Source organism: Varroa destructor, unplaced genomic scaffold (genome assembly GCF_002443255.2).
Source record: "Varroa destructor unplaced genomic scaffold, Vdes_3.0 BEIS01000001.1, whole genome shotgun sequence".
Classification (NCBI taxonomy): domain Eukaryota; kingdom Metazoa; phylum Arthropoda; class Arachnida; order Mesostigmata; family Varroidae; genus Varroa; species Varroa destructor.
Genome location: NW_019211454.1, coordinates 54,287,784 through 54,304,429, shown reverse-complemented (window position 1 = coordinate 54,304,429; position 16,646 = coordinate 54,287,784). Strand labels below are relative to the sequence as shown.

General features: G+C 42.9%; 1 protein-coding gene across 9 annotated transcripts in view; it reads left to right on the top strand.

Moving 5' to 3' along the window:
• The window catches only part of Rhp (GTP-Rho-binding protein rhophilin), a 150,463-nt gene that overhangs the window by 112,514 nt on the left and 21,303 nt on the right, over positions 1-16,646 (top strand). The window contains exon 1 of one of the 9 annotated variants that reach the window (XM_022789256.2): positions 8,794-8,989. The exons of the other annotated variants lie outside the window; for them this stretch is intronic. Within the exon in view, the coding sequence (XP_022644991.1) occupies positions 8,963-8,989 (27 nt within the window). The 5' untranslated portion in view covers positions 8,794-8,962. Of the gene's footprint in view, positions 1-8,793; positions 8,990-16,646 lie in introns of those variants that run through there. 9 annotated transcript variants of the gene reach the window in all.

Here is a 16,646-nt window from a genome sequence, read left to right as displayed (position 1 = left end):
TCATCTGAGAAGCTACTGAGCGATTTAACTTGAGCAACGACCATAACAACGACAGCTAAGGGGAATGTAAAAGTAGGATTCGGCGCTGCTCAGGCCGAACCTTCGATGCCATTTCAACGTGAAGTTGTGTGGTGATTTTCGGACATTGTGGTTCACTCGGTCCCAGCGGCCTTCACAGCGCTCAGTTGTTCCTGTCTGTGCGGTGATTGTAGCGGCTTTTCGGCGCCTGCTGGCGGACCTGGATGAGCGGGGCCGGTTTGTGGCGGCATCGCTCGTGACCTAACTCCGCGTGACTCAATGTCTCACCTGACCTCGGCCTGTGTCGCAGAAATAACGAAAAATAGAAAATCGTTGCTGGGAAGCTAAGCAACAAGCTAGCAAACGGGCGGGCAGATAGAAAGCTAATCAAACATGGTCTAGGTTATAGCATCGACGTTGGCTTCTGCTGGCGTCGCCGCTTCGCCGTCTCAATAACCTCGTCGCTCTCGTTTTGTTGTTGCCGCTACTACTGTAATCGCTATGGTCGCTGTTTCTTTTGCTAAGGCCATTCTCCTTCGTTTGTGTGCGTGTGCTGCTGTTATCGTCCACTACGGTTTTGGATCCAGCCGCGTCTTCCTGTCGCGTCTTTTGCGTGAACGACGCACAGTAGCTACCTGTAGAATGACGCTCTTGCTACTGGGGTGACCCGTTGCGAGCTGCGCTCGAATATTGCCCTATATCATTGTAGTAACAGCGAGAAAACAGAATTTCTAGTTTGCATTTTTTTTACCTTTTGCAAATAAGCGGCGTGGTCCGGGTCGCTAATGCACAACTCATTGAGTGCGTCGTCACGATAATTAATAAACATTCTGGCAGGGTAATTCCAATCTCAACATTGCCTAAAATTATTACAAGATATGAACGGTCGGCACAATGACGCATCATTAAGATTAATTACTGCTTGTGTCGTCGCCATGCCGTTTCACAGGCCTGTTAGAAAGATTTAAGACCTAAAGTTTAGAAAGACCCACACCAATTAGATCTCTAATGAGGAGGACAGGTCCTTCATAATTTGCGTAAACAAATAATAGAAATAAGATAGGTGATTCTGGGAACTTGTTGGCATAAGTGATAATGCCGGATTAATTAATTTAAGAAAAAACTTGTTAAACGCGTCTTTGCCCCAATCGCAGTACTGCAAACAATGTTGGCGCTGTTTTCATCTTCGCAGTCTTGTCCAACATCCATCTCGTCTTCCTATAAATGCACAGGGCTTATTTGATTCGCATGGATTTATGACTTGTCAAGTACGTCATAGCGATAAGTCTATGCTGTTCCCTTGTCCAGTACCGTTGTGTATCTATTGTTTTCGCGATTTTGGCCTGTACAGCAGAATTATGATAAGGGCAATTTCGTGGGGGGTTGTTCCTGCTAGATGACTGTTAGGCGTCTGCCGATGTTGAAGTCGCTACCATTGGTAGTCATATTTCTGTGATTCTGTGTATTATCTCGTCTAGATTTGCCCCCACTGCCTTCTCTGGTCTCCTCAGTTTACGTCGTTGATGTTCTTGGAGTAAAATTGCTTTTCGGTGGCCCTCCCTAGGTTCCCGGGAGCGCACGCACAACACAAGAACATGGCAGCAGAGACCAATGGGCTGAACAACACAAGGTTGAAATTGGTGGGCATGAAAATTGAGAAGATGGCAAGATGATGAGAAAAACGCTTTCTTCAAGTCACTGCGTTAGAGCGTGTTCTGCGTAGTCGGCTAGGAACGGCTACTGACAGACATAGCCACTGAAGCTGGTCGCAGAAAAGCATAGAGGTCAATCATGTCAAAGCTTCAGGATTACATATGGCGGATAATGCGACCGAAATGCAGACAGCATCATCTACTATAGCAGCAACGGAAAAAAATCAATAGCCCGAGAGTAACAAAGAAAGTGCACAACGAGCTCGGGAAGTTCCGCTATCCTTATACCTGTAAAATGGAACTTCTAAGGGGGCAATGTCCGATCCCAATCGTACATAGGTCGTAATTTACTTTAGCAGCACTAATATTGTCACAGCACAAGCCTCACGAGTTCCGACGATGCGATGGATATTTATATGCATAACAATTTAATGGGGAGTACTGATCTCTAATAGGTACATTCGGCATTTACACTGCTGCTATGCATTAACAGCACGTAAATATACCCATCTGCTACCATTCATTACTATGTATCTATTGCTGCTGTGCCTGTTGGTTCCCACATGGGGTTTGGCCTTGATTTGCACACGCGTCCGTTTTACGTTGAACGACTTTAATTCGAAGAATGAGATTGATCTACTGTTTGGACACGCACTTTACAATTTATTTGAAATTTTCTTTACCCATGTCAGCGATAGCCAGTTACCGATGTGATTCATTAGGCCCCTCCTGATCATAGTAAGCGATTGCCATTATTGTTGTTATCGGTCGAAATCGAACTACGAGCATGGTGTCATAATTGGCTTCCCTCTACCCACTCGTGCTAGTCTTCCTGATGATAAGAGTAGTGGGTGGATAGTATTCTAGCATTTAATTGAACGATTTATTGAATGGTAGATGCATCAGCAGTTGAAACAAGTTCATTGTCTTTAAGTTGAAGAATGGCCACATTGTTCGTGCACAGACAACACAATAATTCCTGCCATTCAAAGCTTTTGAGAATTGCTCGATTGTATGGCGGAAAAGTAACTACCGTTCCGTCGGGAGAAGTTGTTATAGATCAGACCTCATTGTCCCAATCGTCGCCGATGGTGGAGCTCTCGCCGCCGGTTGTGGTGACTTCGGAGACAGTTCGGTTGATCTGTCCGATCTAGCTGATCTGACGACTAAAGCGAAATTTTTTCGGTTTTGTTGCCTGGGACCAACCGGACTTCGACAATAGTGGACTGCTACTCTCTTCAACGCCGGCCATCCGGTAGCGTCGACCACCAAGAAGATCGTGCAGTTTCTTTACGGGCCCGTTCTGCCGTTTCTGTTAGGCTATGTCGAGTAGACCTGTACTCTTCGTCTGCCTTCCTACCTGCCTACTCCAGCAACCCATCGCATCTGCATTCGTTGGGCACAGGTGCCTTCTTCATCAGGTGTAGAGGTGTATATCTTGTGACTGTGCGACGGTGTCTTAGTTCGAGCGTGGGTCTGAATCCTGGTGCATATATGTGGGAAGGGATGAAACGGGGGGTGAGGGGGAAGGGTAGGAAACTAACTTTCGTGAACACTAGATGTAGAGGGGGTCATTTACGTTGTTTTCTTTTTTGGTTCTCACACTCGTCGCTTTTCCGTTATACAGCCCAGCCTGGTATCGGTGACGGCGACGGCGGTGCGACGTCGTTCTACTGCAGGTGCTACTAAAGGATCCACCGAAAAAGGTGCTGGCCGGTGTCTCGATGTGTCTACCAGCTGAGTTAAAGATGGCTAACAGCGTAGAAATATCGAAATGGCCTCGTCACCAACTCTCACCACATCAAGTATTGAACGTACTATCAAGCTTCGTCTTCTGTGCGGTTGTGTTAAGAGCCCCCGGCGCCATTATCATGCCCTGTCCATGCACGCACATGTTCAAAGCACGTGGACATTACTAGTTAGTTATAGGAGGATGATGAAGAGGACACAGACGGAACGTTAGTGGAGCTACAAAGAATCGGTGGCAAGTGCGGTAGGAGCCTTAGGTAGCCCTGTAACTCATAAACAGACAATGCTCGAACTTAAAGAGGTGCACGCAACGTACCGGTACTTGATCTGCATATGGAAGAGATACACTACCTGTAGTGACAACGTTTGTTAACCATCGGGTTTACGACTCAGCACTGTACAGCGATCATTGTTACGATCAACAGCAACGAAAATTACGTTGGCCTAAACAACGAAGCTCATAAAAGATTCACCGAGTACATCATAGATGATACCATGATATATACAGAAAAAAGCATTCTGGCAAGCCCTTTTTACTGTAAGATTATTATTGTGTCTCATAGTCGAACCTAAAATAAGGTGCTCCATAAGGCGTTTAGGTGATCCTGTCATTAGCTTGATGGCTTGGCGCAGTTGGTGAGAAACCCAAACGACGATGCGTTAGGCTATAGTTAAAACAATATATAGAAACTCAGTGTGAAATTTTCAGTTGAGTACATATATGATGATATATTCGACGGTCGTCCCGTACGTTCCGTGGAATCATGCCGTTGTAAATGTCCCTTTGAGTGGCTGGATTTACTTTAATTTCAATAGGAACGAAAACATGAAATTGTCTAATAAGTTTGGTTCCAGTTAAAATTTTAGGTTCGAGAATTAAACATAAACGTGTACACAATTTTCAATGAGACAATTTCGTTCATTATGCGACTTCATTATGGGAGACACTGATTGAGTAGTTGCTCAGTATTTCGAATAGGCTACTGCCTGGTTATTGCTGTCAATCGTTGTCCTATGTAAAATCACTTTACAATGTGCAATTCTGGCTTGGAGTTCTGTCGCATTAAACAGGATGATGCGATTCTTAACGTGAAATTTTCTGCTTTTTTTTGTGGCTAATAATAAAATTATACAAATTCTGTAAAGTTGTTATTCACAGCTAACTTGTTTCATGAACTAGTTTCTGCCGTGGAGGGACTGCGTACGCAAAAAAATGTCGGCTATAATATTAAAAAGTGACAACTTTTAATGTAGACCTACGCAAAAAAGCGATCATTACCTTAAAGTATTTAGCTATTTCTCTTAAATCGCTAAGAAATTGATGCAGTGGCATGCGATCTTTTCCAGTCATCTAAAACGAATAGAACATCGATGAGCCTCTTGTAATATCAGGACAAATTGGGGGGCACTACGGGTATCATTAGAAAGTCGAGAGAGACGATCAGTGCTTAAACATAATAGTCTAGCCTTTCGTTAGATTTTGTGAAATGGCATTAAGATGGAATTTTCCGCTGTATCTTCTTGCGATTTCATTATATACCTGTAATCTATACATATGGAACAATTCTAATGGACGACGATCACTGACAGAAGGTGACGAGTGTCAGATTAAAAAAAACGCATGCCAATATTAGTATTATCGTGTATTGCTAGGAACGTCTTGTTCTCGTCGTGTGACATGTTTCACGACGCAAGTACTTCTGCAACTGACAGCGGCTGGAGAATCCGAGTTCGCCGAACGTCACAACTCTAGCCGAGTCACTCTCCTGCTGAAGTCTGACTGAGAGGGATTTATGAATCAGCAATACCTCGTCTGCCTTCCGAAAATGTTTTCTATGTTCACGATGATAATAGTGAGGATGACGGCGATGTCTTCAGCAATCGAAATGATGACAAAACGTAAGAAATAGCAAAAACACAGTAACAAAACACACAAAGATAATGACAGGACGAGCAAGGAAAAATAAGATATACAACCACTGTTTTTTTTCGATCGAAAGCTATCTTAATGCGATTTTCGTGAACGAAACGATTCTCGTTCTGTTCGTGAATTTGTTTTTCGTTCTTCGACATTTTACACGAAATCAAATGTTTATTTCCAACAGCGGTTCGCTCAACGGCCAGTTGGGAAACCAGCAAAGGATGAGGGCAAGCTGGGCCGTCGACGTCGAGTCTTACTTCGGGGAATTGAAGCAAAAGCAGGTAGCTCTTTTTTTCATCAGCTGCAGCATCTCGCTGTGTGCTGTCTCAGTCAGAACGCGTCAATGGGGCAATATATCAAGTCGATATTGACTACTTGACAATGCGATGAGCGCCATGTGGGGTATAAGTAAAGAAGGGTTAAGAATTCGACAAAACCCAATGGTGAGGAATGTCGTTTATTTTAGGTGTTGATGGACAAACAGCGATTACGTCGGAGAGTTTAAACACATAATTCAATATAGTTGTTTATACATTTGCTGCTGTTTTTGGGCCCGTTCAACCATGCGGTGAGATGGTAACATCTCAAACATAGGGCGTGCTTAGCTAACTTCTCCGCTAGGTGGCGTTTTTCAGATCGCTCATTGCCAGTATGGCGTCGGGTTGCCAACGTGGAACCGTTGCGTTCATGCCATGTGTGAAACGGATTACAAACAAGAGTTGAAACACGAACGAACCACTAACAATGCGATTTGGATAGGGCGCAGATTGTCATGGCAAGAGTTCGACATGACGTAAGAGTCACAGCTCATTTCGAATTGGCAGGGTGCGCGAGAATTTGTCGCAAAGTTTAGGGCACTCCATAATCCAAGCATTACCGCCGACATATACGTGTAGATCCCAGAAGACCTGGTCAATAAATATCAGCACAGATCGTCAGTGCATTGGGGTGTCGTCTATGAATGCACATATGGAACGTGCAACCGTTATATACCAAGATGCTATGCGATATATTTTGAGCGAAACAATACAAAAAACAAGAGAGCTCACCAATACGGCTGTAGAGACCTTTATGCTGTTATTATTATCATTACCACTATCAATGCACGCAGTCTGTTCCGTTTGTGAGTCCGCCTGTTAATATCATTGACATCATTCGATCGCCAGTTGCGTCTGCCTTCACAGTTATTGCAACAGCATCGCATTACGTCGCGAGAGGTCCTACTTGCTTTTTCTATTAGTTCTGTTTCTAGTCAGCGATCTCTGATTTTTTATTATGTTATTAATATCAATCAGAATAACAGATCGAGTCTCGTTGACAGACGATCGTGCCTGTGTGGGACGGTTCCGATCAAGCGACACGGACCCTGTTTACACAGACAACAGTTAACAGCCATTGAACAGTTAACGCTGTTTGGGCCGGCTGAAAACAGGACTGTTCTTGCTATCAAAACAACGGCTATCTAGGCCTGTCGCAGAGCGGCAGCTGAGAGTTAACTATGGAGGCTATTTTTTTTTTTGCTGTCAAAACAAACAGGTACATATTGTATTCTATCTTATCCAGTAAAGTAAACAGAACGGGGTAGAATGTCATAATTGTATATAACTATTAACAGATGCGTTTATGAGGCACTACTGAGGCGTCTCACCTGTAATGGAAAGTTATGCTTCGACTACTCGCTCATTCATTGCAGAACCGTATTCCATTGGAACGCTTTCAGAGCGATAAACTTTTCTCGAGCATGAGGTTCTAGACCAGAATCGACGGCTTCTATTCAGATGAATGTGCCAGCTTTTGCAAGAGCGATTCCTGCTGATCAGCAATTTAGGCTGGTATCATCATGGCGGTACTAGTTGCGCGACCCCTAGCGCCAGCGCTCTGCGTGTATTTAAACGTATTTGACGTGCGTAAACTGTGATGTTTTCGCAACGGTCTGGTCGCATGGTAGGCCGCCGATGAAACCAAAATGCTTGTCGTACACGCGCCATTCATATTCATGTGCCTCGTGAAGGCAGCCACACAGTACATCTGTAGCTTGTGGCTGCATTTTGATGCTTAGTGCTCAATCCAAAGAATTTACCACCAGCATAGACATCACCCCGGGACCGGTGCAGCCACAGCGCACCACCAGTACATCGCTATGATACGATGTTATATCCGGCCCATTTGTGGTCCACAAACCCAAACGACATTTTCGCTGAGGGCGTTTTGGCATTGCTAGCGCTTATCTGCTAGGGCGCCCTCTTTGCCCCTCAGAAAAGCAGTGACACCCAATAACTTAGCAAAATTTCCACGGTTTTGAATACACGACGTACCGCTTATTTCGATACGGCACATACGGCACCTAGTTTCTGCACAAAAAAAAAACAGCTTCAACTGTTGGCGATAGTGGCCGGGCCGTGAACGCGGTCACGCCTGCTTCTGCACTGATATTGTCGTAATTTCGGTAACGCACTTGAGGTATTTCCGCAACGCCGTACCTTTCCATTGTTCGACTAATGAGGATCGATCAGACCCGGACTAGCCAATGGACGCTAGCATGATGCAGTAGTCCTCTTTTCTGTCTCCTTGCGTCTGAACTTGTTTTCTGTGTCGAGCTGCGGAGTCGTTGGGGGCATTCGTTCGAGACAGGCGTTCTGGCCGAACTGTTGGTGTTCTGCTCTTTCCAAAGAAAACAACAACGATCTCCCTCTTGGTACTAGGAGACTGGTTAATACATATGCAGCTTCTGTCGCATTGGCTGTTGCTTGCACTTGGAATACGCCGATGTCCAATCAGCTTTAGTCAGTCGTGTTGCCCCAGTGTACTTACTGGCTTCTCTGGCCCTCTGTCGATTCAGGCGCAATAGTCGTTCCACCGTCGGAGGCAGTGACCGGATTATGGCCTCTTCGTTTTTCTTTTTCTTTGGTACTTCGATCTTGCAATACTTGGGATCACATTCACCAGCCACGACTGTAAGGAGCGATTTCGGCTCGTGGCCGAGTGTGAACAGCTGTTGTCGCCATCACCTTTTTGCATTTGCCCGCGCTGGTGTTTGTTGACGAAACTGGACAGATACTGCGGAAGGGACGAAATCGAGCAGAAGCACTAGCACTTATGGGGCTGCTGTTATCGATGTTGGTGATAATCGTCGGTGGTTCATCCGAACCTCATCCAGGTTCTGAAACAGGGGCATAGTACTGCGTTGACTCTGGGTGCACTATATTTTTTTTATCGATAGTTGTATGATCTATTCATGTTTACCGCTGTTTACGTACTGTTGTTGTACTAATTATCGTAGCCCCTTGTTTGATCGTATCGATTACTACAATCATGAATTGATCGGAGAAGTTTGTGCTTGCGTTCGTTCTGTGAAAGCCAATAGTTTAGCTCTAACAGTGTTAGATGTGCTTGGATCTACCGCTGGACGCCACATCTGCCGCTGCTACTGCTGCTTAATAATACGTTGAGAGAGATACATCGGAATGACGAAAGACATGCACCGCAATCTGTGATTGCTTCATGCAAGCGTGTTAGCCTTTGTGCAATCGGAAGCCGAAAGAAAGGTTACCGATCCTGGCGACGGGATTACAAATACACGGATCATATTTGAAGGCTCAGGTGCCCTGGAAGAAGGCAAAAAATGACGGTCACTTCAGCTATGAGAAAGGTGAGGCGCCGATGTGTAGGCAGAACCAGAACGACACCATCACCAGAGCTGGAGCAGATAAATGAAGTGTTACTAATAGACAAATAGATCCATGAACGAAGTCAGTAAGTTTGTAGAGGCGGCGAATGAACTAAGCGTTCCGTCACGAATTGTTATTTCAATCCGCCGTGTCGCAGCTTTATGCCGTCGCCCTTATTGCATCTTGTCAATTTTAAGGTATCCATCTAACACATGTTATTACAGTCATTGGAATAGTGCATTAGAAAACAGATCCACGTGTACAAAAAGATTTTAGCAAAATCACTAGAGAGTCATTTCTACATGATCGCCGTTAACGCCGGACCTAACCAATATATAATACATTACAGCTTAAACTACGCTGGTCTTACGTCAGGTAATTGTTGATTTCCTCCGTTGATTTTCTCTATGAAATATACAATTTATTAGGTTTGTTCGAAAAGTAAAACTTAGAAGCCTCGTGGTAACGAAAAAAAAAAAGTGGACGTGAACCGATAATATTTAATGTTAGTTATTTTATGCTACACCGCCAGGAGATATAGCGCGCCGTTAAAATAGAAACGTTTAAAAAATCGTTCCTATGCTGTTATCCGGGTAATCAAGTAGGCATTGAGACGACTACGTTAACGATAGAAAATTAATTGGAATTCATAGTTTACTACAGATGACGCTTGATTATGACATCATATTAATTTCGCGTGCCGCGATTGGATCACTATCAACCAATTTATATATATATATATATAGTCTTTTGTTTTTGTATATAACTGATATTGGAACAACATCTTTTGTGTATGCTCTAGCTTCATTGCTACGGCCATGCCCATTAAACATGGTCAGCATTCAGCACAATTGTAGCTTCAATTTAGAACTCCTAGCTGTTTATCTGAATTTGTCTTTTTTTTTAGTCTGCAAGCACCTTTTTATTGTAGGTAGGTGTTGATTTGATAGTGTCGTCATACGAAAAAACGCCACACACAAACGATTTCAGTGGAGTAAGCGTAACATAAAAATATTAAAAGAAAAATCAAATGCGAGGGCTCAAAGCTTAATGGGTTCAAAAGTGCCGAGCAAAACAACGATACATTTCTGGATGACCCCAGTGGCAATTGATACCCTCCTTTTTAAAATGGTCATGGATTCCTGTATCACGATCCCAGGTGTTTGAAAAATTGTTTCTTGGGTCACTTCGATAAAGTTACGCAGAACTTTTTCAATGTAACTCTACTAAGGATCCACGGGCAAGTTTTCGTCGGATCGTTCGGAAACTGCATGAAAAATGCAAACGGCCAATTCAAGCAAAAAACGAAGTTTTTAATTTGGATTTATTGCAGCACAGAAAGATTGGGCAGCAGCTAATCTTCGTTCAATTCTAACGTAATACTATTATTGGTTTTTTAGTTGGTACAATGAATAACAAACGAACGTTAGCCCGGTACGGCGAAATTCTCCCCAATTTCAACGTAGATCCCTTTACACCCACATATATCTCTATGATCGACAACATCACACGCTAGGTATATTTATGTTGCCACAGACCCACAGTGCAGAATCGTGATAACATTGTTGCTGTCATATTCTGTAAAGCACACCGTTAATTTATGCGTTTATTTTCGAATAGCGTAATGAAGTGGCAGGGTAAATCACTGCAAGCCTACGACGTCATCAAATGTAGATATCTACTGTTATGGCCTACCTGAGAAGAACTCCTCCGGCAAATTTTGACTATTGGCATCGTTCGTAGAATTTGTATCAAATTCTTATACTTTGACCAGGCATTTTGCGTAGACCGAAACCAGCATGTGGTATCTATCAAAACAAATTTTATAACTGCAATTCCTCGTAAAAATATCGTCACAGTCGCTTGAAATCGAGGACATGTTAGATCTTTTTCCGTCTCATTTATCGCGTCTGCTTCGTATTGCATCGCGTTCATATCATTATCAAAATTAGTGACCTTCAACGCTTCGTATGGCTTCTATAAGGCCGTGTACAAATGGCTATGAGCTTGCTGCTACCTGCCGGCATCACAAACCGCGCGTAGTTGCAGAAATTTATCTACCATCTCCAGTGGCTACTGCCGTCCTTATTAAAGAATTGAAATTAAATCAATCCACCGATGACCACTGCGGGAATCAGGTGTCGATCGAAATCTCTCAGTGTTGAGCTCATCGATAGTGGAATCGCGCAGTAGAACACCGATAACGCTGAGTGAAAGTACAGAAGGGAAATAGCCTGGCTTCTTACTTCATTGTACGACTTCACTGCTGTTGTTATTGGCTCGGCAATATGAGACATTCTATATTCAAGTCGGTACACTCTTTGTTCCAGCCAATGTTTTGTTTTGGCAATATGGATGCCATTGTTGTCGCTTCGTTGCTTTGTCTCTCTGTGGGCGTGCGTTAATCGTTCAGATTGTCAGCCATTGCTATTGTAAATATTTTAGAGACTCCATAGACACATCGCCGGTGTATTCCGTGGTCGCGGCAGGCCGGCATCACTATCCGTTGGCCGCCACCAGGACATTGTACGACTGCAGCGATCAAATGGTCGCTCGCCAAAGAGCGTCGACGCGTCGTGTTATCGCTGTTAACGAAATCTCGAGCTCTCTGTGTTTTGTCTTTTTCGTCCTAACTAGCAAGGTAGTTGTTACCGCTGGAACAACGGACGCTTAGTGGGTGATCCTGACACGAGTGATGTTTAGCACTCGACAGCCTCCACGTCTTTATTTACCGCAGTCAGAGGCAGAGATACGTAAATAGATACGTGCATTGCAGGAGCAAGCAACGTAGAGCCAACTCTGCACGGGCAGTCTACGTATACGGTCTGGACGGCCAAATGTCATGAACGACCTGCTTCATATAGTGACGGTCCGGCCAAAACGATGAGCTACGCTAACTAATGCCTTATTTATTTGTAAAAGAAGAAAAACCACGCATAAGACTTATCTGGAGCTTCTATATTTTAGATATAAAAACGGATAATTTATAATATCAATCTCTCGTATGCTGTGAGGACTATATTATACGATTTATACATTCATGTACTATGATTACAAAGATATATTTGCAGATAGTAAATTCTTTTGAACACTAGGTATTATGGAAATCCTGGCGGAATTACCAACTACCAATGGCAGGCCACGTTGTGTGTGACGAGTCCGACTTCGTACTCAACCAAGTAGAAATTCCGCCGAAGTACTTTTTTTTTTCGTGCTGGCTAGCATCCGAAGCCGACTTCTGTAAGCAATGAAAAATGTTCAAGGCAGTAGTTTCCGTCGTCATCTTTATTTGTTGCACATATAACGTGTAATAAGCATGTATGGATAATGGATTAGAAAATTCTGAGCCCAGCCAAAATTGCTTTTACTTTGATGACACAAAAGCTAGGAACCGAATCCTGAGAAGACGACGTTTACGAAAAAAGCTATTGGACATTTCAGGGTTGAACGTAATTGTGTTCAGCTTATTTTTCCGCGCAAACCTCAAATTGACGTTGATGCGATAAATTCTGTGGTCTCCAACATAATCACATTATCGGTAGAGCTTCATCTAGTACTTGTGGAAATGAAGGCAACTAGCTATATGACCGTCCTGTAATTTCAAATTTACTTCATCGGACAACCTTGTCATTTAAATGGACCGTTATACCCTGTTGCACATAATCGTATTTCTTTTGCCAATTGGGAAGCTCCGAACTATTTACCTACCCGAAAAATCGCGCTGTCTAATGCTATTATTATTATTTGCTAGCCCATAGGTACGTACCAACGAAATTCCCCCTCATGTCGGGTTTGTTTGAGTACTATATGGAACCCATTGATCAGAGCAGACAACCTTTTAACCCCCCTCCCCAACAGGGAATTCCGTTCATGATCTATCGCGTATAGCTTTTAACAGTAACCAATTGTTTAGAAGGTCTTGAAATGCGGCCATGTGTAGTTCTCAAAGCATACGCTTCCGTTTCTTTTCAACCTTCCTGGAACCTCTCGAATTTCAATATCAACAAATAGTCGGACCAGGGATAAAGTATCAGAAGCGAAATCTGGCTCATCGGACTTTTTCGAACCCAACACCGTTCTTGCGGTTCGTTCCGGAGTGTTTAGTTTCGACAGGTTCTTCTATGTACCTATGCGTGCTAAACACGAATGTCCTTCTAACAGATCTGGAAAACACCGCAATACTGAGAAGTGACAAAAAAAAATTAGATTACGAAGGCCACAGAGGCTGATTAGCGGCTTAGTTTAGAGATCGGCTGAAGAATGTAGAAAGCACGGACCGAACGGAACAAGATGGGAGTAGCTTTAACGAATAGAGACAAAATAGGAAATGACTTTTTATTCTTTACTACTTTTTGGTCTGTTGAAGTCAGTGATTATGGGACCTCACTCGAAACGCAAGAACACAAATAATAACAATACAAATAAATGCTAAAAGTTGTTGCCGCTTATACATTAATATGCAAAAAAAAAGATACAGGCAGATATGTATACACAGATACAAAAGTGCTGGGTAAATTTGTAGACGACGCTTAATCTTTTTGACAGACCCTGCCTTGAAAATGTTTTAATCATAATTTGAAAACAGAGGAAAATTTCTTTCTTGCGACATTAGTGGTGGGTCATATTTTAAAAGTTAGCAGACAGCCGCATCTTTCTGAAGGTTCGACCCGAAAAACAACGACAGCCCAGTAAATAATGCGCAAAAAGATAGCTAACTACTCTGTCGTGGCACTTAAAAAGCAAAAATTAATCATACGTTAAGACCTATCGAAGACTTTGAGATATCTACGTGAAAGAACTGACAAGGTAGCCAACGAAGCATTTCATAAACGTGATATTTGTACAATGTTTGGACGCAAAACAGAAAGACGTCTTGAGGAGCGCGTCGATTCTCGCCAGTAAAGGTCGCTTTTGCTCCCAGTTGCGGGATTACTCTTTGTGTCTGCGAAGCCTCCTACTAAATACGATAAGAGGAGAAGGCACACAGTGAGATACAAGTCGTGGATCGAAACAAATGTACTTGGTAGCTTGATTTGGCTGACTTTCAGCTTGGCATAAGAATGAGATTGATGAGGGGGGTATCGAAGAAGTACGGTATATACGCTCAAACGTACGCCATACGCTGCGTGCTCTCGCAAGACAAGCCACAGACAGAATCAATACAGACTATTTGTTATGGCATACAACGTAACGTTATCAGATAACTAACTCTTTTTTATAGGCTGCAGCCGTACTGGTATCCTCGAACGGATGCTGAATCATGTGTCTTTTGTATCTGGAGCCCATACTTATTTGTGGAGTTGGATGAGCCCACTTATTTTGACCTATGTCATTGATAGTTTATAGTAGTATTCGCTATCTAACTTCATTATTATGTGGCCCTTTTTATAAAGGGCCGCATTATAATTTAGTACTAGTAAAAGTTATGAAGTTGTACTTGCTTTTTCTGTGTTGTACGATTGGTTACATACATCGGCCAAATTCGCTTGTGCTGATACAGTATCTTCTATTGCAATTAAACCAGCATGGCGACAACGAAGTACTATTATACTATGCGTTGAATTTGCGTGGTTCTATGGACGGCTGCGTTTACGCTCGGCCTTTATTTCCAGATTGACCCACTAATTGAATGGGATAACTTCACAATGAGAATTAACGAATGAGCAAATTGTTCTCTCTAGTGAAACCCGGGATGCATAACGTGAAACACATAGGTTCAATGAATGATCACCGGCGGCAGAAAAGATGGGTGTAGACGTGCTGTGCACGCAGACATGCAAATGGGATACAAGCCACAGAACATGATGGCTATGATTCCTATCGTATTGGACGCTGCGTATGATTGTATGGCATGCGTCTCAGTCTATTGCATGCTGCACGACTCCCACAATTTTACTGCGAGTTATTGTGGAGTGGCCGGCGGAACAAGAAGCCGCAGTATCGTAAACGCTGTCCAATGGAGCTGTGGGACGTCAGAGGGTCAAAATCAACGCCATCTGCTTCGATACACGATACACACCAACTAAAAGCGATAGCAGTAGCTGTAATGGATAGCTCAACCAACACTAAAATCCGGTTCAAAGTAAGATGCTCAGAAGATCATTCCGGCTTACATTGGCCAATTGGGTGACTTGTCTTTTGTACAGCCTCCTTAAGGGTCAGGGAAAATTAACTGGCAGCTAGAGAGGCTGTCTAACCATGATGCAAGAAAAAAACTTGCACAATGACCGACGGCGACTAAGTGATTGGTAAGCTAATGGAAGTCGAATTCACGTGTGTGTGGGCTGATCGAAAAGTTAGATCTTGCAATTCTGATCTGCATGCATCTGTATGCTCAGAATTTCTCCCGGATGTGACTCAATGATTGTTTGTACCATACGTAAATGGCTCTACTGTTTCGGACAGAAACACGGCGCGTTGGCGTGTTATTGTATAATAAATAATAAAACTTCCAGCTAACCCTGGGCTACACAATTCAGCTGCAGCTTATCACCCGTTCCTGGAGGGTTCGATTTTATATAGCATTTTTACTACTCAGTACCTAAACTGTGAAGTAAGCTGTCTCGAACATGTTTCTAATGTTTTTTTTTTATCTTTCATAAAAGTGAGTACTCGAGAACGCACATAGCTTGGACGTCTCTATAAACCGACGAATCGTAGTTTATTTGCAATGACTTTGGTTGAAAAATCGGCTTTTCTTTTTCAGTGGATATCTTTCTCGTGCAGCCTTTACCACAGGCAAGGTATTAATTGCGTTTGACGCAACGATACGGTCACAAATTAAATAAGCCCGCTGCCGTAATCTGTGCACTGTGGATGCCAGTAGCCAGATAGAATACATTACATTACTACGTCAAACTAATCGATGGAACATTTACAATCATTATAGATAGTTGCCCTGTATGTTTCACTACTGAGCCCTGTTGCAATTGCCATCGCTATAGACAAGCTCTCACAGACATTTCACCAATAAAAGCACTTAGCACAAGTTACTCAGGTGACCATCTTGGCCAGGCAGAAAATTTCGATCAGATCGATCGATTTTTTTCTATTGTCAAACGGCTATAAGTATACGCAGTAAACAGCATCGCTGACTCCCTTTCTTAAGCGACATAATTCCCTTCTAATAAAGTTAAAAAAATAATCAAGAATATAAAGCGACTAAGATGGTACGAATGACAGTCAAATAGAAATTCAAGCTAGGATGCTACGCCAATATTATTTATTGAAGCTTTTGGTCACTTGAAAAGTCCGTGACAGATATATATATATACATATAAAGATAAAGTAGAATAATATCATAAAAGAAGTAACCCTTTGCACCTTTAGGCAAAAAACCAATATAGGTTTTTCCTACCTTTTGCTCTTTGAGGTAAACGCCGTGAAGACGAAACAGCTTAAGTCATCTCCCGGGGTGGTCCTTCTCCGAAGCAATGCGTCCAGGTGCATTCTATATATTAGCAATAATGTAAAAATAATACATTGCTATGATCAATTTCTATTATTCTTAGTTGTCAGTGTGGGCTATCGCTTTTTTCGCCTCCACTAAAAACAAGTTATAAACGATCATCAACATAATCATCACAAAGATTCGATCGGCTTAAACTGATGGTCGTCAGGGGAGGATAATAGCCAGTA